At 34.3% G+C, this 14,250-nt stretch overlaps 1 protein-coding gene across 1 annotated transcript; it reads left to right on the top strand.

Annotated features, from left to right (window-relative positions):
- Positions 1-3,073: 3,073 nt before the first annotated feature.
- Positions 3,074-4,853, top strand: LOC148205131 (uncharacterized). The gene is made up of 2 exons (XM_088103217.1): positions 3,074-3,104; positions 3,928-4,853. The coding sequence occupies exons 1-2, from the start codon at positions 3,074-3,076 to the stop codon at positions 4,176-4,178; spliced, it is 282 nt and encodes a 93-aa protein (XP_087959343.1). The 3' UTR covers positions 4,179-4,853.
- Positions 4,854-14,250: the final 9,397 nt, after the last annotated feature.

Here is a 14,250-nt window from a genome sequence, read left to right on the forward strand (position 1 = left end):
ATGGCTTTGGCATAGGAGATTTGGCCACTTTAACACACATGCCTTAAAGCTTCTATATACGAAAAACATGATGAGAGATCTTCCATGCTTGAAGGAAAATAATGAATCATGTGAAGGATGTCTCCTCGGAAAACAACATCGATTACCATTCTCGACAGACAAAGCATGGAGAGCAAAAGACTTATTGGAGTTGATTCATACCGATGTTTGCGGACCGATGAGAACACCTTCACATCATAACAACAGGTATTTCATCCTCTTCATCGATGACTTCTCTAGAATGACATGGGTCTATTTCTTAAAGGCAAAGTCAGAAGTTTTTGGAGTATTCAAGAAATTCAAGGCCCTTGTTGAGAAGCAAAGTGGAAAACAGCTAAAAGTACTTAGAAGTGATCGTGGCAAGGAGTACACATCTCACGAGTTTGACAAATTCTGTGAAGATGAAGGCATAGAGCGACAACTTACAGTCGCATATACTCCACAACAAAATGGTGTGTCAGAGAGAAAGAATCGCACAGTTATGGAGATGGCAAGATCAATGCTGAAAGAGAAAAGTATGCCTAATACTTTTTGGGCTGAAGCAGTTTACACTGCAGTTTATATTCTAAACAGATGTCCAACTAAAGCAGTCCAAGATAAGACTCCTATTGAAGCTTGGAGTGGGAGAAAGCCATCGGCTAAACACCTACGAGTATTTGGGTCTATTTGCTACATACATGTTCCTGATCAAAGGAGGCACAAGCTTGAAGACAAAACTATACGGGGAATATTTTTGGGATATAGCACACAGTCAAAAGGCTATCGAGTTTACAACCTACAAACTAAAAAGCTCATCATCAGTCGAGATGTTGAAGTTGATGAAAATGCTTCTTGGAATTGGGAAGAAGAAAAAGTTGTTAAAAACAACATTCTACTTCCAGTGCAACAATCTCAAGAAGAAACTCAAGAAGAGGAAGAAAATTTAGGTACGCTTTCTTCACCTCCACAACAAGATTCTTCACCTGAATCTAGTCCAAGAAGAGTAAGATCTTTGGTAGACATATATGAAACTTGCAATATGGCCATGATTGAGCCTAACTATTATGAAGAAGCATCAAAGCAAGAAGTATGGGTCAAGGCTATGGAAGAAGAGATTAAAATGATTGAGAAGAATAACACTTGGGAACTCGTAAATTTCCCTCATGGAAAAGACATCATTGGAGTCAAATGGATATATAAAACAAAGCTCAATCCTGATGGAACTATACAAAAGCATAAAGCAAGATTGGTTGCCAAAGGCTACTCACAGCAACCAGGAATAGACTACAATGAGACATTTGCTCCAGTTGCTCGCTTAGATACAATTAGAGTTTTAATAGCTCTTGCAGCACAAAAAGGATGGAACATCTATCAATTGGATGTCAAGTCAGCCTTTCTAAATGGGGTGCTCGAAGAAGAGATTTATGTTGAACAACCACAGGGCTTCATCAACGAAGGCAATGAAGGCAAAGTACTAAGACTTAAAAAAGCATTATATGGCCTGAAGCAAGCTCCTCGAGCATGGTATAGCAAGATTGATAAATACTTCATCGATCAAGGATTCAGGAGGAGCAAGAGTGAGCCAACACTATATATTAAGGCACAAGGTCAGTACCATCTCATTGTCTCTATATATGTCGATGATCTTATCTATACAGGAAACAATATAGAGATGATGATAGAATTTAAAGAAGACATGATGAAGACATTTGAAATGACTGACCTTGGCTTGATGAACTATTTCCTCGGTATAGAGGTGAAACAAGAAAAGGAAGGTATATTTATCTCTCAAAAGAAATATATTGAAGCTCTATTAAAGAAGTTCAAGATGAATGGTTGTAAACCTGTCACTACTCCACTGGTGGTAAACGAGAAGCTACAAAAAGATGATGGAGCACAAGAGGTAGATGCATCATGCTACAGAAGCTTAATTGGAAGTCTTCTCTATCTCACAGCCACACGACCAGACATTATGTATGCTACAAGTCTTCTATCAAGATTCATGCAAAAGCCAAGTCAAATTCATTATGGAGTAGGAAAAAGAATTTTAAGATATCTACAAGGCACAAAGGAGTTTGGTATATGGTACAAAACCATGAGTAACTCAAGGATGATTGGCTACACAGATAGTGATTGGGCAGGATCAATGGATGACATGAAAAGTACGTCAGGATATGCTTTCTCACTAGGATCGGGTATTTTATCTTGGGCATCAAAGAAGCAAGCAACCGTGGCACAATCAACAGCAGAAGCAGAGTATGTAGCAGCTGCTGAAACCACAAGTCAAGCAATATGGCTAAGAAGAATACTTGAAGAAATGGGTGAACCACAAGATGGACCGACTATTATCTATTGCGATAACAAATCGGCAATAGCAATAGCAAAAAATCCAGTCCATCATCAAAGAACAAAACATATAGCCATTAAATATCACTTCATTCGAGATGAAGAGACAACTAAACAAATTCGACTCGAGTACTGTCCAACAGAAGACCAAATTGCAGATATATTTACGAAGGCATTACCAAGACCAAGATTTGAACTACTGCGCACAATGCTTGGAGTTACCGAATTTGCATTAAGGAGGAGTATTAAAGTGTAATGCAAATTCTAGAAGAATGTAGAAGCTCCTTAAATAGAAGAATTGAAATGTAATACAAGTTCTAGAATATTCTAGAAAAACCTAAGATAGGAAGAAAAATCAAGAATATTCTACATAGGTAAAAATCTAGAACATTCCACATAAGTTGTGGCTAGTATGTTCTAGAATAATCTATGGGTCTATAAATACCCATGAACTCTAACATTTGTATGTAGCCAACATCTACCATTTGTATGAACCAACATCTACTACAACTAAAGACAACTACAACACTTCTTTCAACTACTACTTCTACATTCTACTATCTCTACATTTTCTCTATCCCATCAACTACTCCTTTCACAACCTTCAAAATACTAACAGGTTTACATATAACTCTCACTGTTTTCCTGAGGGTTACAAGACACAATCCATGAAGTAAGAAGTACCAGTTTTTACAAAGATCATGGATGAATGATTGAAGATAGAGTTGACAGTGAAAAGGGTAAGAAAAATAGAAAAAGAAATACTCAAACACACACTAACTGTGTTTGTGCTGTGTGAAGTGTGATGACCCCAACAACATTTAAAGCTACAGAAGAGTAAGGACGCGAAACCCGGGAAGCAACACAAGTGGTCAGACTGGAACACTGCGTGTGAGTAGTACAACACACACACTTAACCATGGTTATTCCTGTTATTACTTTTCCACTCACCACACTTTCTTCTGGGTTAGTTTATTCAGCAGTCAAGGAGAAAGCTTCTTCATTTCTCATTTCTGTTTACCCTTCTGCACACACTGTCTTCTACTACTACTACTACTACTACTCTACTTTCTAGTTTCTACTTTCTACTTTCTTCTAGTAGCATAAGCAATTAACATAACTACTTTTTTTGCTACTTCTTTCTTTCTTTTTTCTGCTGTGGTGGGAAGAAAATAACGTGTAAATAAATTGGAATGACACTAGACAGAATGAATGGACAAAAAAGGAAAGTGAAAGATGATGCTATGAATCGTTTATTTAATTGGCACCCGAACGAAGACCTATAGTCCTTTGTTTTTTTATGTCACTATAGTTTACAAAGGCCTTGCTTTTATAGAGTTTCCAGAACAAGGATTCTGGTCAAAGATATTAGTCTTCTTGCTTTTAACATATTGCAAAATAAAAATTAAGAAAAGGGTATGTGTGTGTATTTTGCATTAGAAACAGAATCATCTTTTTCTTCCTATCATATCCAGTGAACGAATTTAAGGGTTAAGGGTTGGGAGATTTGGTATTGATGGTGCAAATTTCGTGATCTCTTTGAATTGAAAATTTGGAAATAAGAAATAGTGAGTATTGATGATGGGGAAGAAAGTGAAGAGGAGAAGGCACAAGTGATTGAACAGCATAGAGGAGGTTCTTTATCAGCACAAGGCACAGAAAGTTCAATGGAAAAAGTTACAACCAACGAGGAAGAAGGAACATCATCAGCAGCATGCATGATGGTTGAAAAACAAGAGGAGATACAACTTCCAAAAGTGGAGCCATCCAGAAGCAGAGCTAGGAGGAAAAACAAACCCAGAAAGAGTAGCTAATATACATAATCATTGCTCCTTTTTCTCTTCTCTTTTTTCTTTTATAATTTCTTTCTTTTCGTTAAGCAATTGATTCTGGTTGTGCATGTGTTATGTTAAAGGGTATTGGGGGTCCTCTTGGTACTACAAAGAGAATGAGAAAGAAAGATATCAGAAAAGGTGATCACAGCCCTTACTTAAGCACCATTTCTCTTGTAGCAAAAACCTTTTACACAAAATCATAGGGTTCTCAAAGGGTTATAGATACTAGTCAGTGTCAGGCCAATGGCAGTGCCCAATCATTTATCGATCTCTTTACTATAGGACTAAGATTTTAGCGAGAACTTTGAACTTAGTAGTGTTGTTGACATTGACAATACAATTGGGATAAAATGCAAATACAGTACCATAATATTGTGGCACTGCTTTTCAACAAAAATTGGCCACACAAAGTATACCAATTTTAATTACTGAGATGAAATATACCACTAAGGAAACTTTGATTGGCAAACAATTTTAACTTTTCTAACTGCACAATAATCTTCATACACAATAAACAGGACAACTACTGGCAAAGCATGGTGTAGTGTTTAACGATGATGGAAGAACCCCAGATGGTAATTTAAAACCCTTATTGGAATAATAAAGTACCTTGGCCACTGATGATGGAAGAACCCCAAATGCTCTCTCCACGTACAAGCAATCGTTACAAGATGTCTAACAAAATGTTTGAACAACTAAGAATACATTTCAAAAATGTTTGAACAATAGGAAAAACATTCATACCTTAGGGTTCCAGATTTGCTTCTCTTTTCCAGTTAAAGGAGAAGTGTTCTCAGAATCTTCGACGATGGAGGTAGAACCTTCGACAGTTCAGTGACGGCAGAGTGCGGAAAAGCCTTCGATAGCGGTGAGTCTTCGATAGCAGCGAGCCTTCGATGACGGCGAACCTTCGACAACGGTAACCTCGACGGCAGCGAACCTTCAACAACGGTAACCTCGGCGGCAGCCTTCAACAGCAGCACCGAGTGAGTGGAATGAAAGGGATGTAAGGCAAAAAGCAAATGAAGCCTGCAAAACAGATATAAACTTAAACTGCAGTTACCTGCACTGAATATAAAATAGTTCAGTTTTTTTAAACTGTATTATTAATTAGTTTAATTAGTTTTTAGTTAACTGTATTATTAATTTTTTAAGTTTAAAAAAGTATGGATTAACTATAGTTTAAGTATTTTAAGTTAACTTTGCCCAGACTACTAGAAATGAGATTAAAAATATTGTTCACACAGACAACATGAGGTTTAAGGAATGAAATACGTCATGACTCTCAAAAGAAGAATTCTAAAATAGAAGAAAGCACGGAGACAAAGCCTGAAATCAGTATAAGAAAATATAAGAGAATAAAGATAACTGGTCATTCTCTTTTTCCTAAAAAATTTAAAATTTATTGAAAAAAATATTTTAACTCATTAAATATCATTTATAATACTAATAAAAATTAACGAACACTTATATTAATTTAATTAAATTTTATTATCAAATGTAAAGTTATAATTAATTTAAACATATTTTAGTATTAAAAAAATTAAGAGATTTTTTTAAACGTAATTTTATAATTATTTACTGAAATATACTAACAAGTATACTTGATTGTTATAGTAAACAAGTGTCGTAACCATATAGATTTGAAAAAAATATACAATATTTCCACTAATTTGATCTTTTGTAAGACATATGATGTGTAAAAAACGAATTTGTATATGTGATAATGTTGTAAATTCAATTGAAAATCAGTTTAAGTTGCTAAATGAATGATTTTTGAATGATCAAACCATGTTGAAGCTTGACATCACAAATTTTCCCTCTCTTGTATCAGATCTATCTCAAAAAATGTTGCTTCAGATATCAAGTCTTGGGAGTTCTCTTTTAATGTAACTCCAAGTCCATTCCTGACACTTAGAGCCTAGTTTGTTGTTAGCCTACTCAATTTGAATCATTAATGATTGTGTAACCATCTCACCTGCATTAAGGTTAGGACTCTATCTTTAGTTTCACACCTTAGATCTTTTCCTAACATCTAGATTCCCATAAGATAATTGATTGGACCATAACTTAAGACCATTTTCTACTCAATCATAACAAGTTAGATAGGACAAGTGATCAGTTCATCCAATGTTAAATATAAATCAATTAACAAAGTTTAGATCAAAAGAAATCACACATAAGTGAAGGTATTACTTAATATAAGAGAGTTCAAATTTGTTTATGTCTTGCTCCAATGCTTAGAGATTTAGCTCCCCATAATTGATAGAAAGAAGTACAAAATTAGAGAGAATCCCTCTCTTAATCCTCTAAAGATGTTCTACTAATTATAGAGGATGTGTATGAGAAGACTCTCTAGAGTCTCTCTCTAAAGTGTGTTCAGAAAGTATCTAAAACTGAACACCAAACTCCTATTTAAACTGATATTGAAGTGTTGTATTTATAGAGTCTGATAGTGCAACTCAAGCGGTGATTTATGGCTCCAATAGTGAGGTTTGCCTCTTATGTGGGTTTTATCTATAGCTTAAGTAGTGTGTTCTTACAATTGAAGCTTATATTGAAGGATTCCCCATGGGTTGAGCATCAGGTCAAGGCTTGAGGAAACCTCCTTTGTTGGGTTTTCTTGATGGCTCAAGCCCTTAGATAGCGTTGCAACTATACAAAATTCCTTAGAAAGTGTTTTATTTCTTCATATTTTCTCCAAAATGTAGCTTTCACTCTCCAAAATGTTGTAGTTTTGCAAAACAAGTAAAAGTGGGTTAGTTATCATGGATTTTATACAAAATTAAAGAAAGATAAGTGATATTTTAACTAGAGTTGTCAAAACGGGTAACCCGGCCCGACCCACCATGGGTTGGCCACTTAGTGAGCCAACCCAACCCGACTCATTTATTAGCAAGCTAAAAAAATTCTAACCTGACCTGACCCACCACGGGTTGGTGGGTTAAATGGGTTGGCTCATTGGCTCACTTAATTAACTTTTTTTTCACCCTCTTCTTCTCAGATTCTTATAACATGTTACTTTGATCGATTAAATTGAAACAGTAATAATTGGACCAATTGATATAAAAGAAAATGAAACAAAAGAAATATATTGTTATATATATTCTAAGCTATCAAGCATAAAAATTTGCCAATTTAATTTAATGAGACATATACAACCGTTTGACCAAGAAACTACATATAGCCGTTAACAAAAATATATAGCACAAGATAAAATTGTCATACTTGTAGATAGGTCTAAAAACAAGATAAAACAAATGATATATTCCTGAATTATCCAATCTATAATATTATCCATCTATTAAATTGGAGTCCTGAATGGATAAATCCACAATATTATGCTCTCTTTAAGCATCTTCTCTTTTATCTCCATCTATAATATTATCCAGTCTATAATCTTAGGGTTTTATTTGTAGAGGGAGTAAAGGTTGTGCATTTTGAATAATTAATTTAATTAATTTGATTTCAATAAAAAAAATAGGATTTAAATAATTAATTTAATTTAATTAAAAAAAATAGGTGGGTTGGTGAGCCAACCCGACCCACCACGGGTTCAACCCGTGTGAGTCGGGTTCTTAGTGAGTTGGGTCAAAATTGGCTCGCATCAAAATTTTTGTATTTTTTTCCAACCCAACTCGACTCAAATCTGTGGTGAGCCGGGTTGGCTCACCGGTTTCAACCCATTTTGACGGCACTAATTTTAACATTGAAATCAATTAATACCAAACACTTATCAAAACATAAGAGAAAGATATGAATACATTTTCATTATGTTTTAGTTTACACTTATAAGTTGCTTGCATTTGAATGCAGAGATATATTGTCTAAAGTCATTTTCCATGTTGAAAGGTTAACAATCAACCCCAAATGGGAAGAATAGATTTCCACTTTTCTTTTAAAAGTTAAATAATGTTTTTCACAAGATAAATTTGATTGGTCATGTGCATGATGATTTCTGATTTGCTTCCAACGATGTGCATATATTAGGAGTTGTTTTGGGCCTGTTTACAAAGATTATGATGGAAAAGTAACCGTTAGGGAGGTAGCTTCTACTACTATGTATTTAATGGATACATTGGGCAAGAAGGCTATCCAAGAACTTGTCAACAATCTTTCCAAAGATAGAGGTCTGTCATTTCTATCTCACACATAAATCTAATAGTTTTCTTAGTCATACCAAGTCTTTATTTTGGTGTTTCCCTTTACTGTATCTGAAAATAGTTTGGTTTCTTTATTGGAATGAAATGAATTCTAATGAAATTTTCTTGGAATTTCACCTTAGAGAAAAATTACACTAGGTTATGAGTAAGAGTGAGTTCAACAACAAAGTCATGATACGCACTGGATTTTGAGTGGTTTAAACTTCACTTTTGATGGAATTGCGCAACTTGCAAAACTATGTTTGACTACCAACATGTTAAAAGTAGGGATTTATTAGAAACATGTTAGAAAGTTATATCTATTAGTCATTCATTGTTTTTTGTTTTCCTATGTTTTGTTTATTTAGATGTATTTCAGAATATTATTATGATGTGATACACTAAAGTAATGAGTATTGCTTTTGTGATCTTTATCATATTCTTCTTAATATTTTATATTTTTTTTACATTTATGAAATTTAAGGGCATTGAAGAAAAAATTAAATAAATTATAAAAAAATGTTTGAACTAATAGAAAATGATTTTTTAAACATGTGTTGTCTATGTGCAGTTCATATCGATGGAGAGCACTTTTTGTAGGAACCATTGTTTATTTAAATGTCAATAAACAATATTTTTTCAAACAAGCTTTGTCTATAAAATGTCATTAGATAGAACTTTGTTTTATAAGCGTTGTCTCTTAATAGATATTGCTCCAATAGACGGTGCCTAAAAATCATTGTCTATTAACCAAAAAAAGTGTTGTCTATTCACAATTTTGTTGTAGTGATATCTTTCAATGAACCAATGGAGAAAATTCCTACCTTTGTCAAGTTCATAAAAGATCTGCTCAAAAAGAAAAGAAGAATTTAAGAGGAGGAGACTATGGAATTTGAAGTTGGGTGTTGCGCCTTGATACAAAAGTCTTTGCCTCAAAAGTCTAAGGATCCATGTAGTTTTACACTCTCTATGGCTATTAAGAACTTGGCAGTGGGTAAGGCGTAGTTGGTTCTTAGAGCTAGTATCAACTTGATGCCCTTGTCCAAGGTAAAAAGAATTGGAGATGTTGAAGTGTAGCCAACCAGAGTGAAACTTCAATTGGTAGATAGATCTATCAAGTATCCATATGGAATTGTGGAAGATTTATTGGTCAAAGTACATAGATTATACTTCCTAGTAGACTTTATAATCATGGATATGGAAGAAAATTCAAAATTGCCTCTCATTTCTTGGAAGACCTTTCATGAAAACAGCCAAATTTATCATTGATGTTGATAATGGCAAGCTAAAAGTATGAGTGCAAAATGGCAAGGTCAACTTGAATGTATTTGAAGAAATGAAAGATCTATTAATAAAAAGATTGCTTCAGAGTGGATTTGTTTGATGAGGTATGTTGGGAAATCCAGGAAAAGGCTGCAAACACGGATTCCCTTAAGAAGGTTTTAACAAATCAGCTCAAAGGGTGGACGGAAAAACATAAGGATGTCATTAAAAAATGTTTAGAAGATCTGGACCAAACCAGAGAGATTTCCTCCATTGCAACTCCAAGATTGGAGCTTAGCCTAAAAAAAAAAGAATAGGAGAAGCAATCATAATTGGAGTTGAAATAATGAGCATCACATCTAAAATATGTTTTTCATGAAAATGATGGTGGACAACCTATGATTCTTAGCAATACCTTCACAAGTGAAAAAAAGACAAGGCTAGTGGAGGTGTTAAGAGCCAACAAAGGTGCGATAGGTTAGACCTTATCTAATATGAAAGGTATTAGTCCATGCTATGTTATGCACAAGATTTTTGATGAATGATGAGTACAAACCTACGACTCAACCTCAAAGGCGTCTCAACCACACTATAAAGAAGTGGGAAGAAAGGAAATGATCAAGCTACTTAAGGCTGGGATGATTTGTCCAATACCATATAGTGCTTGGGTCAGCCCTATCTAAATGAAAATAATGAACTCATTTCCATAAAGGATTGTGACAAGATGGAGGATGTGTATAGATTACAGAAAATTGAACTAAGCCATTAGAAAATATCATTTTCCAATTCCATTTGTAGATCAAATGTTGGAAAGACTTCTTCGGCAAGAATATTGTTTCTTGGATGGATACACAATCTATAATCAAATGGAAGTAGACCCTTTGGACCAAGAAAAGACGACATTTACCCATCAATTTAGCTTGTGCAACACTCTAACAAATTTCGAAAGGTGTATGTTCTCCATCTTTTCATATTTAATTGAGAAAAGTGTTGAGGTATTAATGGACAATTTCTTTATTTTTGGATCATCATTTTATAATTTCTTTGAAAATCTCAACACTGTGTTGAAAAGGTGTGTGGAAACCGACTTGGTTTTGAATAGAAATGTCATTTTATTGTAAGAGGGGAATTTTCCTTGGTCACAAGATTTCAAAAAAAGGAATAGAGGTTGACCCATCCAAGTTGGAGTTGATAGCAAATCTTCCACCGCCTATCAATGTTAAAGGAACCAAAAGTTTCTTAGAATATGTTGGATTCTACAGAAGGTTCATCAAATATTTTTCTAAAATTTACAAACCTCTAAGCAACGAATTGATCAAGGATAGAAAAATTGTTTTTCATGATGAATGTAAAGAAGCTTTTGTTGCAATGAAACAACAGCTGAGCTCAACACCCATAATCAATGCACCATATTAGAATCTTAACTTTGAAATGATGTTTGGTGTAAGTGATTATGTTGTAGGAGATGTTTTTTAGGAAAGAAAGAATAAGCAATTTCATGTTTTTCATTATTCTAGCAAGATGCTTAATGAAGCACAAATAAACTATGCCACAGCAGAAAAGGAACTTCTTGCTATTTTCTTTAGGCTAAGAAAAATCCGAGCCTATCTCATTAGTTAAAATATCACAATGTTCATTGATAATGTTGCAATCATATACTTCCTTACAAAACTTGATTCAAAACCTAGACTGATAAGATGGATACTATTGTTGCAAGAATTTGACCTGGTGATCAAGAATAAGAGAGGAAATGAAAATTTGGTAGTTGATCACCTATCCAGGCTCACAAACTCTAAAATAACAAGCAAAGAAGAGGAGATTATGGAAACCTTTCTTGATGAAAAGTTAATATCAATCAACAAAAGGCCTTGGTTCGCTAATATGGTAAACTTTAAAGCAATTGGTGTGATCCAATGGTACCAAAGGAAGAAATATATAAGGATTCTAAGAAATATGTTTGGGATGACCCTTATCTTTTCAAGATAGGTACAAATGGACTGGTGAGAAGATGCCTATTTGGTGATGAAATAACGGATGTGTTATAGCACTATCATAATTCACTATATGTAGGACACTATAATTGGGACATGACAATAACTAAGGTATTGGAATCTAGATTTTATTGGCCCAATATTCTTAAGGATGATAATGAATATTGTAAGAAATGTGATAGACGTAAGAGGAATGGTGGAATCACAAAAAAATGAATTACTATTGTAATACATGCTAGAAGTAGAAATATGTGACTGTTGGGGGATATATTTGTTGGGCCAATACTAATGTCCAATACTCATGAGTACATCCTAGTGGTTGTGGACTATGTATCAAAATGAGTTGAAGCCATAACAGTTAAAGGGGTGGTTCAAAAATAATGATCAAGTTCTTAAAAAGGAACATATTCATATTCTATAGGTATAGAGCACAAATAGTTCTCATTAGTGATGAAAGAAGTCATTTTTGTAACTCACAGCTAAAGAAGGTGCTAGAACACTACTAGGTAAAGCATAAAGTAGCAACATCATACCACCCTCAAACTAATGGACAAGATGAGGTGACCAACTAAGAACTAAAGAGGATTTTGGAAAAACCAATAACCAATTCCAAAAGGGATTGGTTTATAAAGCTACATGAGACACTTTTGGTTTATAAAGCTACATGAGACACTTTGGGCTTATAGAAAAACTTTTAAAACTTCAATTGGACTCAATATATTTCAACTAGTTTATGTCAATTACTAGTGGAGCTCGAGTATAAATCATTGTTGGTGTTGAAGACCCTCAATTTGACTTAAAATCTGTTGGAGAAAAAATGAAACTACAAATACACGGTTGAAAATAGAATGGCTTAATTTCTCACACCAAGAAGGGGTGAATTGGTGAAATGTAAAAATAATGTTTTCTTTAAATCTTTATCGCAAAGTAGATGCCTTTAAAAACTTTCTTGAAACGCAAGGAAAAAGATTTGTTTATGCAGTGGAAATATAATCGATTAAGTACAGTAAGAAGTTAACTGAATAAAAGAGTGCAGGGATAGAAAGATCAAATGTTGAGTTTTAATACTGGTTCGGCCAAGCCTACATCCAGTGTCCTTCCAACCACAGGAAACCAATGCACTATAATGATCAAGGTTTTTACAACAAGGCTTTTATAGCAACCTCACGTCAAAAATATAAAACACCTCTCTAACCCTCTAATCAAAATATAGGTATATACAAACAAACTAGCAGCAAGAATCCCCTCTCCTGTAGTCTAAACCCTTTGAACCACCGTCAAAGTCAAGAACGCAGCACGCTCTTCTTTCTGTAATCACAACAGGGAACCTCAACCCAATCTTCACAAGATTGTAGCCTCTGATCTCTTGGTTACACTTAATGTGCAGATTTGATCAGCCTTTGTAAGTGCAGTTAACTTGCTCTTCAAGAATCCACAAGGAGATGATCACCACGGTCACTTCTTGTTTCTTGGAGCTCTTTCTCTCGTTTTGTAAGTACACACTTTCTGCAAAAGATATCACAAAAATGTTAGATTCACAAAAGTCCTTAAAGAAATCAAGTTCGCGTCAATTTATAGATAAACACAATTCTGATGCATTTTAATCGACTTAGCTACTAATGCAGTCGAATATACAATGTGTTATTAATTATGTTATCATCATCAAAAACCAGAAGCTCTGAGATTGTAGGTTCAGCTAAAACAATGCTCCCCTATCAACAATCTCAACATACACGAATTAGAAGAAATGAGATTAGAAGCCTATGAATCCTCTAAAATTTACGAGAACAAAGTAAAGAGGCATCATGATAGAAAGATTCAAAGAAGAGAATTTATAAAAGGACAATAAGTTCTCTTGTTCAATTTAAGGCTAAAACTTTCCCCAAGAAAATTAAGATCAAAGTGCTAAAACTTTTCCTAGGAAAATTAAGATCAAAGTGGCAAGGGCCTTTCATTTTCAAAGAAGTTAGACCAGGTCGAGCTATAGAGATAGAAGACCCTAAAACTAAGAGAAGTTGGGTAGTGAATGGACAAAGACTGAAAATTTATCAGGGTGGTAATTTTAAAAGACACACCACCTTCATAGAGCTCGGAGATTCTTAATAAAATAAGCGTCAAACTAAAGACGTTAAACAAGCGTTTTTGGGAAGTACCCCAAATTATTTGTATTATGAACAAGTGGTTTTTTTATGCTTAGTATTAGGATACATTTAGTTTTAGACTATTGATATAAGGAACCTTGAAAAGCAATGAAAATAAAGTGATTAAATAGAGTTTTAACTGAAAATAATGGTTTGGTGCTCAAGCACTAGTCTTGGTGCTCAACCACAAAACGCAAGTTTTAAAGAGGAAAAGTTTAAAATTTTAAACTTGACACATATATAAACTGACACTCAGATTCAAAACTCCTTAAACTCTCACCACTCAATTTGTGCACTCTCGTAACTTCCAAACCCTATTTTCGTAAGCTCATCCCATCCAGCTTTCCAAATCCTTATATGCATTTGCATCAATAAAAATCAAAATAAGAGAAAATATTTTCCTCTTTCATCTCCAAGAGTCACATCTTTGAAGTTTGAGTTCGCTCAAGCACAACCCCTAACCCATGACCATGAAATAAATCTTTTTCTGCATTTGGATTATTATCGCCGTTTT

This window comes from Vigna umbellata, chromosome 1 (genome assembly GCF_029865625.1).
Source record: "Vigna umbellata cultivar VRB3 chromosome 1, Vumbellata_1.0, whole genome shotgun sequence".
Classification (NCBI taxonomy): Eukaryota; Viridiplantae; Streptophyta; class Magnoliopsida; order Fabales; family Fabaceae; genus Vigna; species Vigna umbellata.

Coding starts and splice junctions, on each gene's coding strand:
- LOC148205131 (XM_088103217.1), top strand. CDS start 3,074: ATGATTGAAGATAGAGTTGACAGTGAAAAGG. Junction 3,105..3,927: donor TAGAGTTGACAGTGAAAAGG/GTAAGAAAAATA, acceptor TTTGGAAATAAG/AAATAGTGAGTATTGATGAT.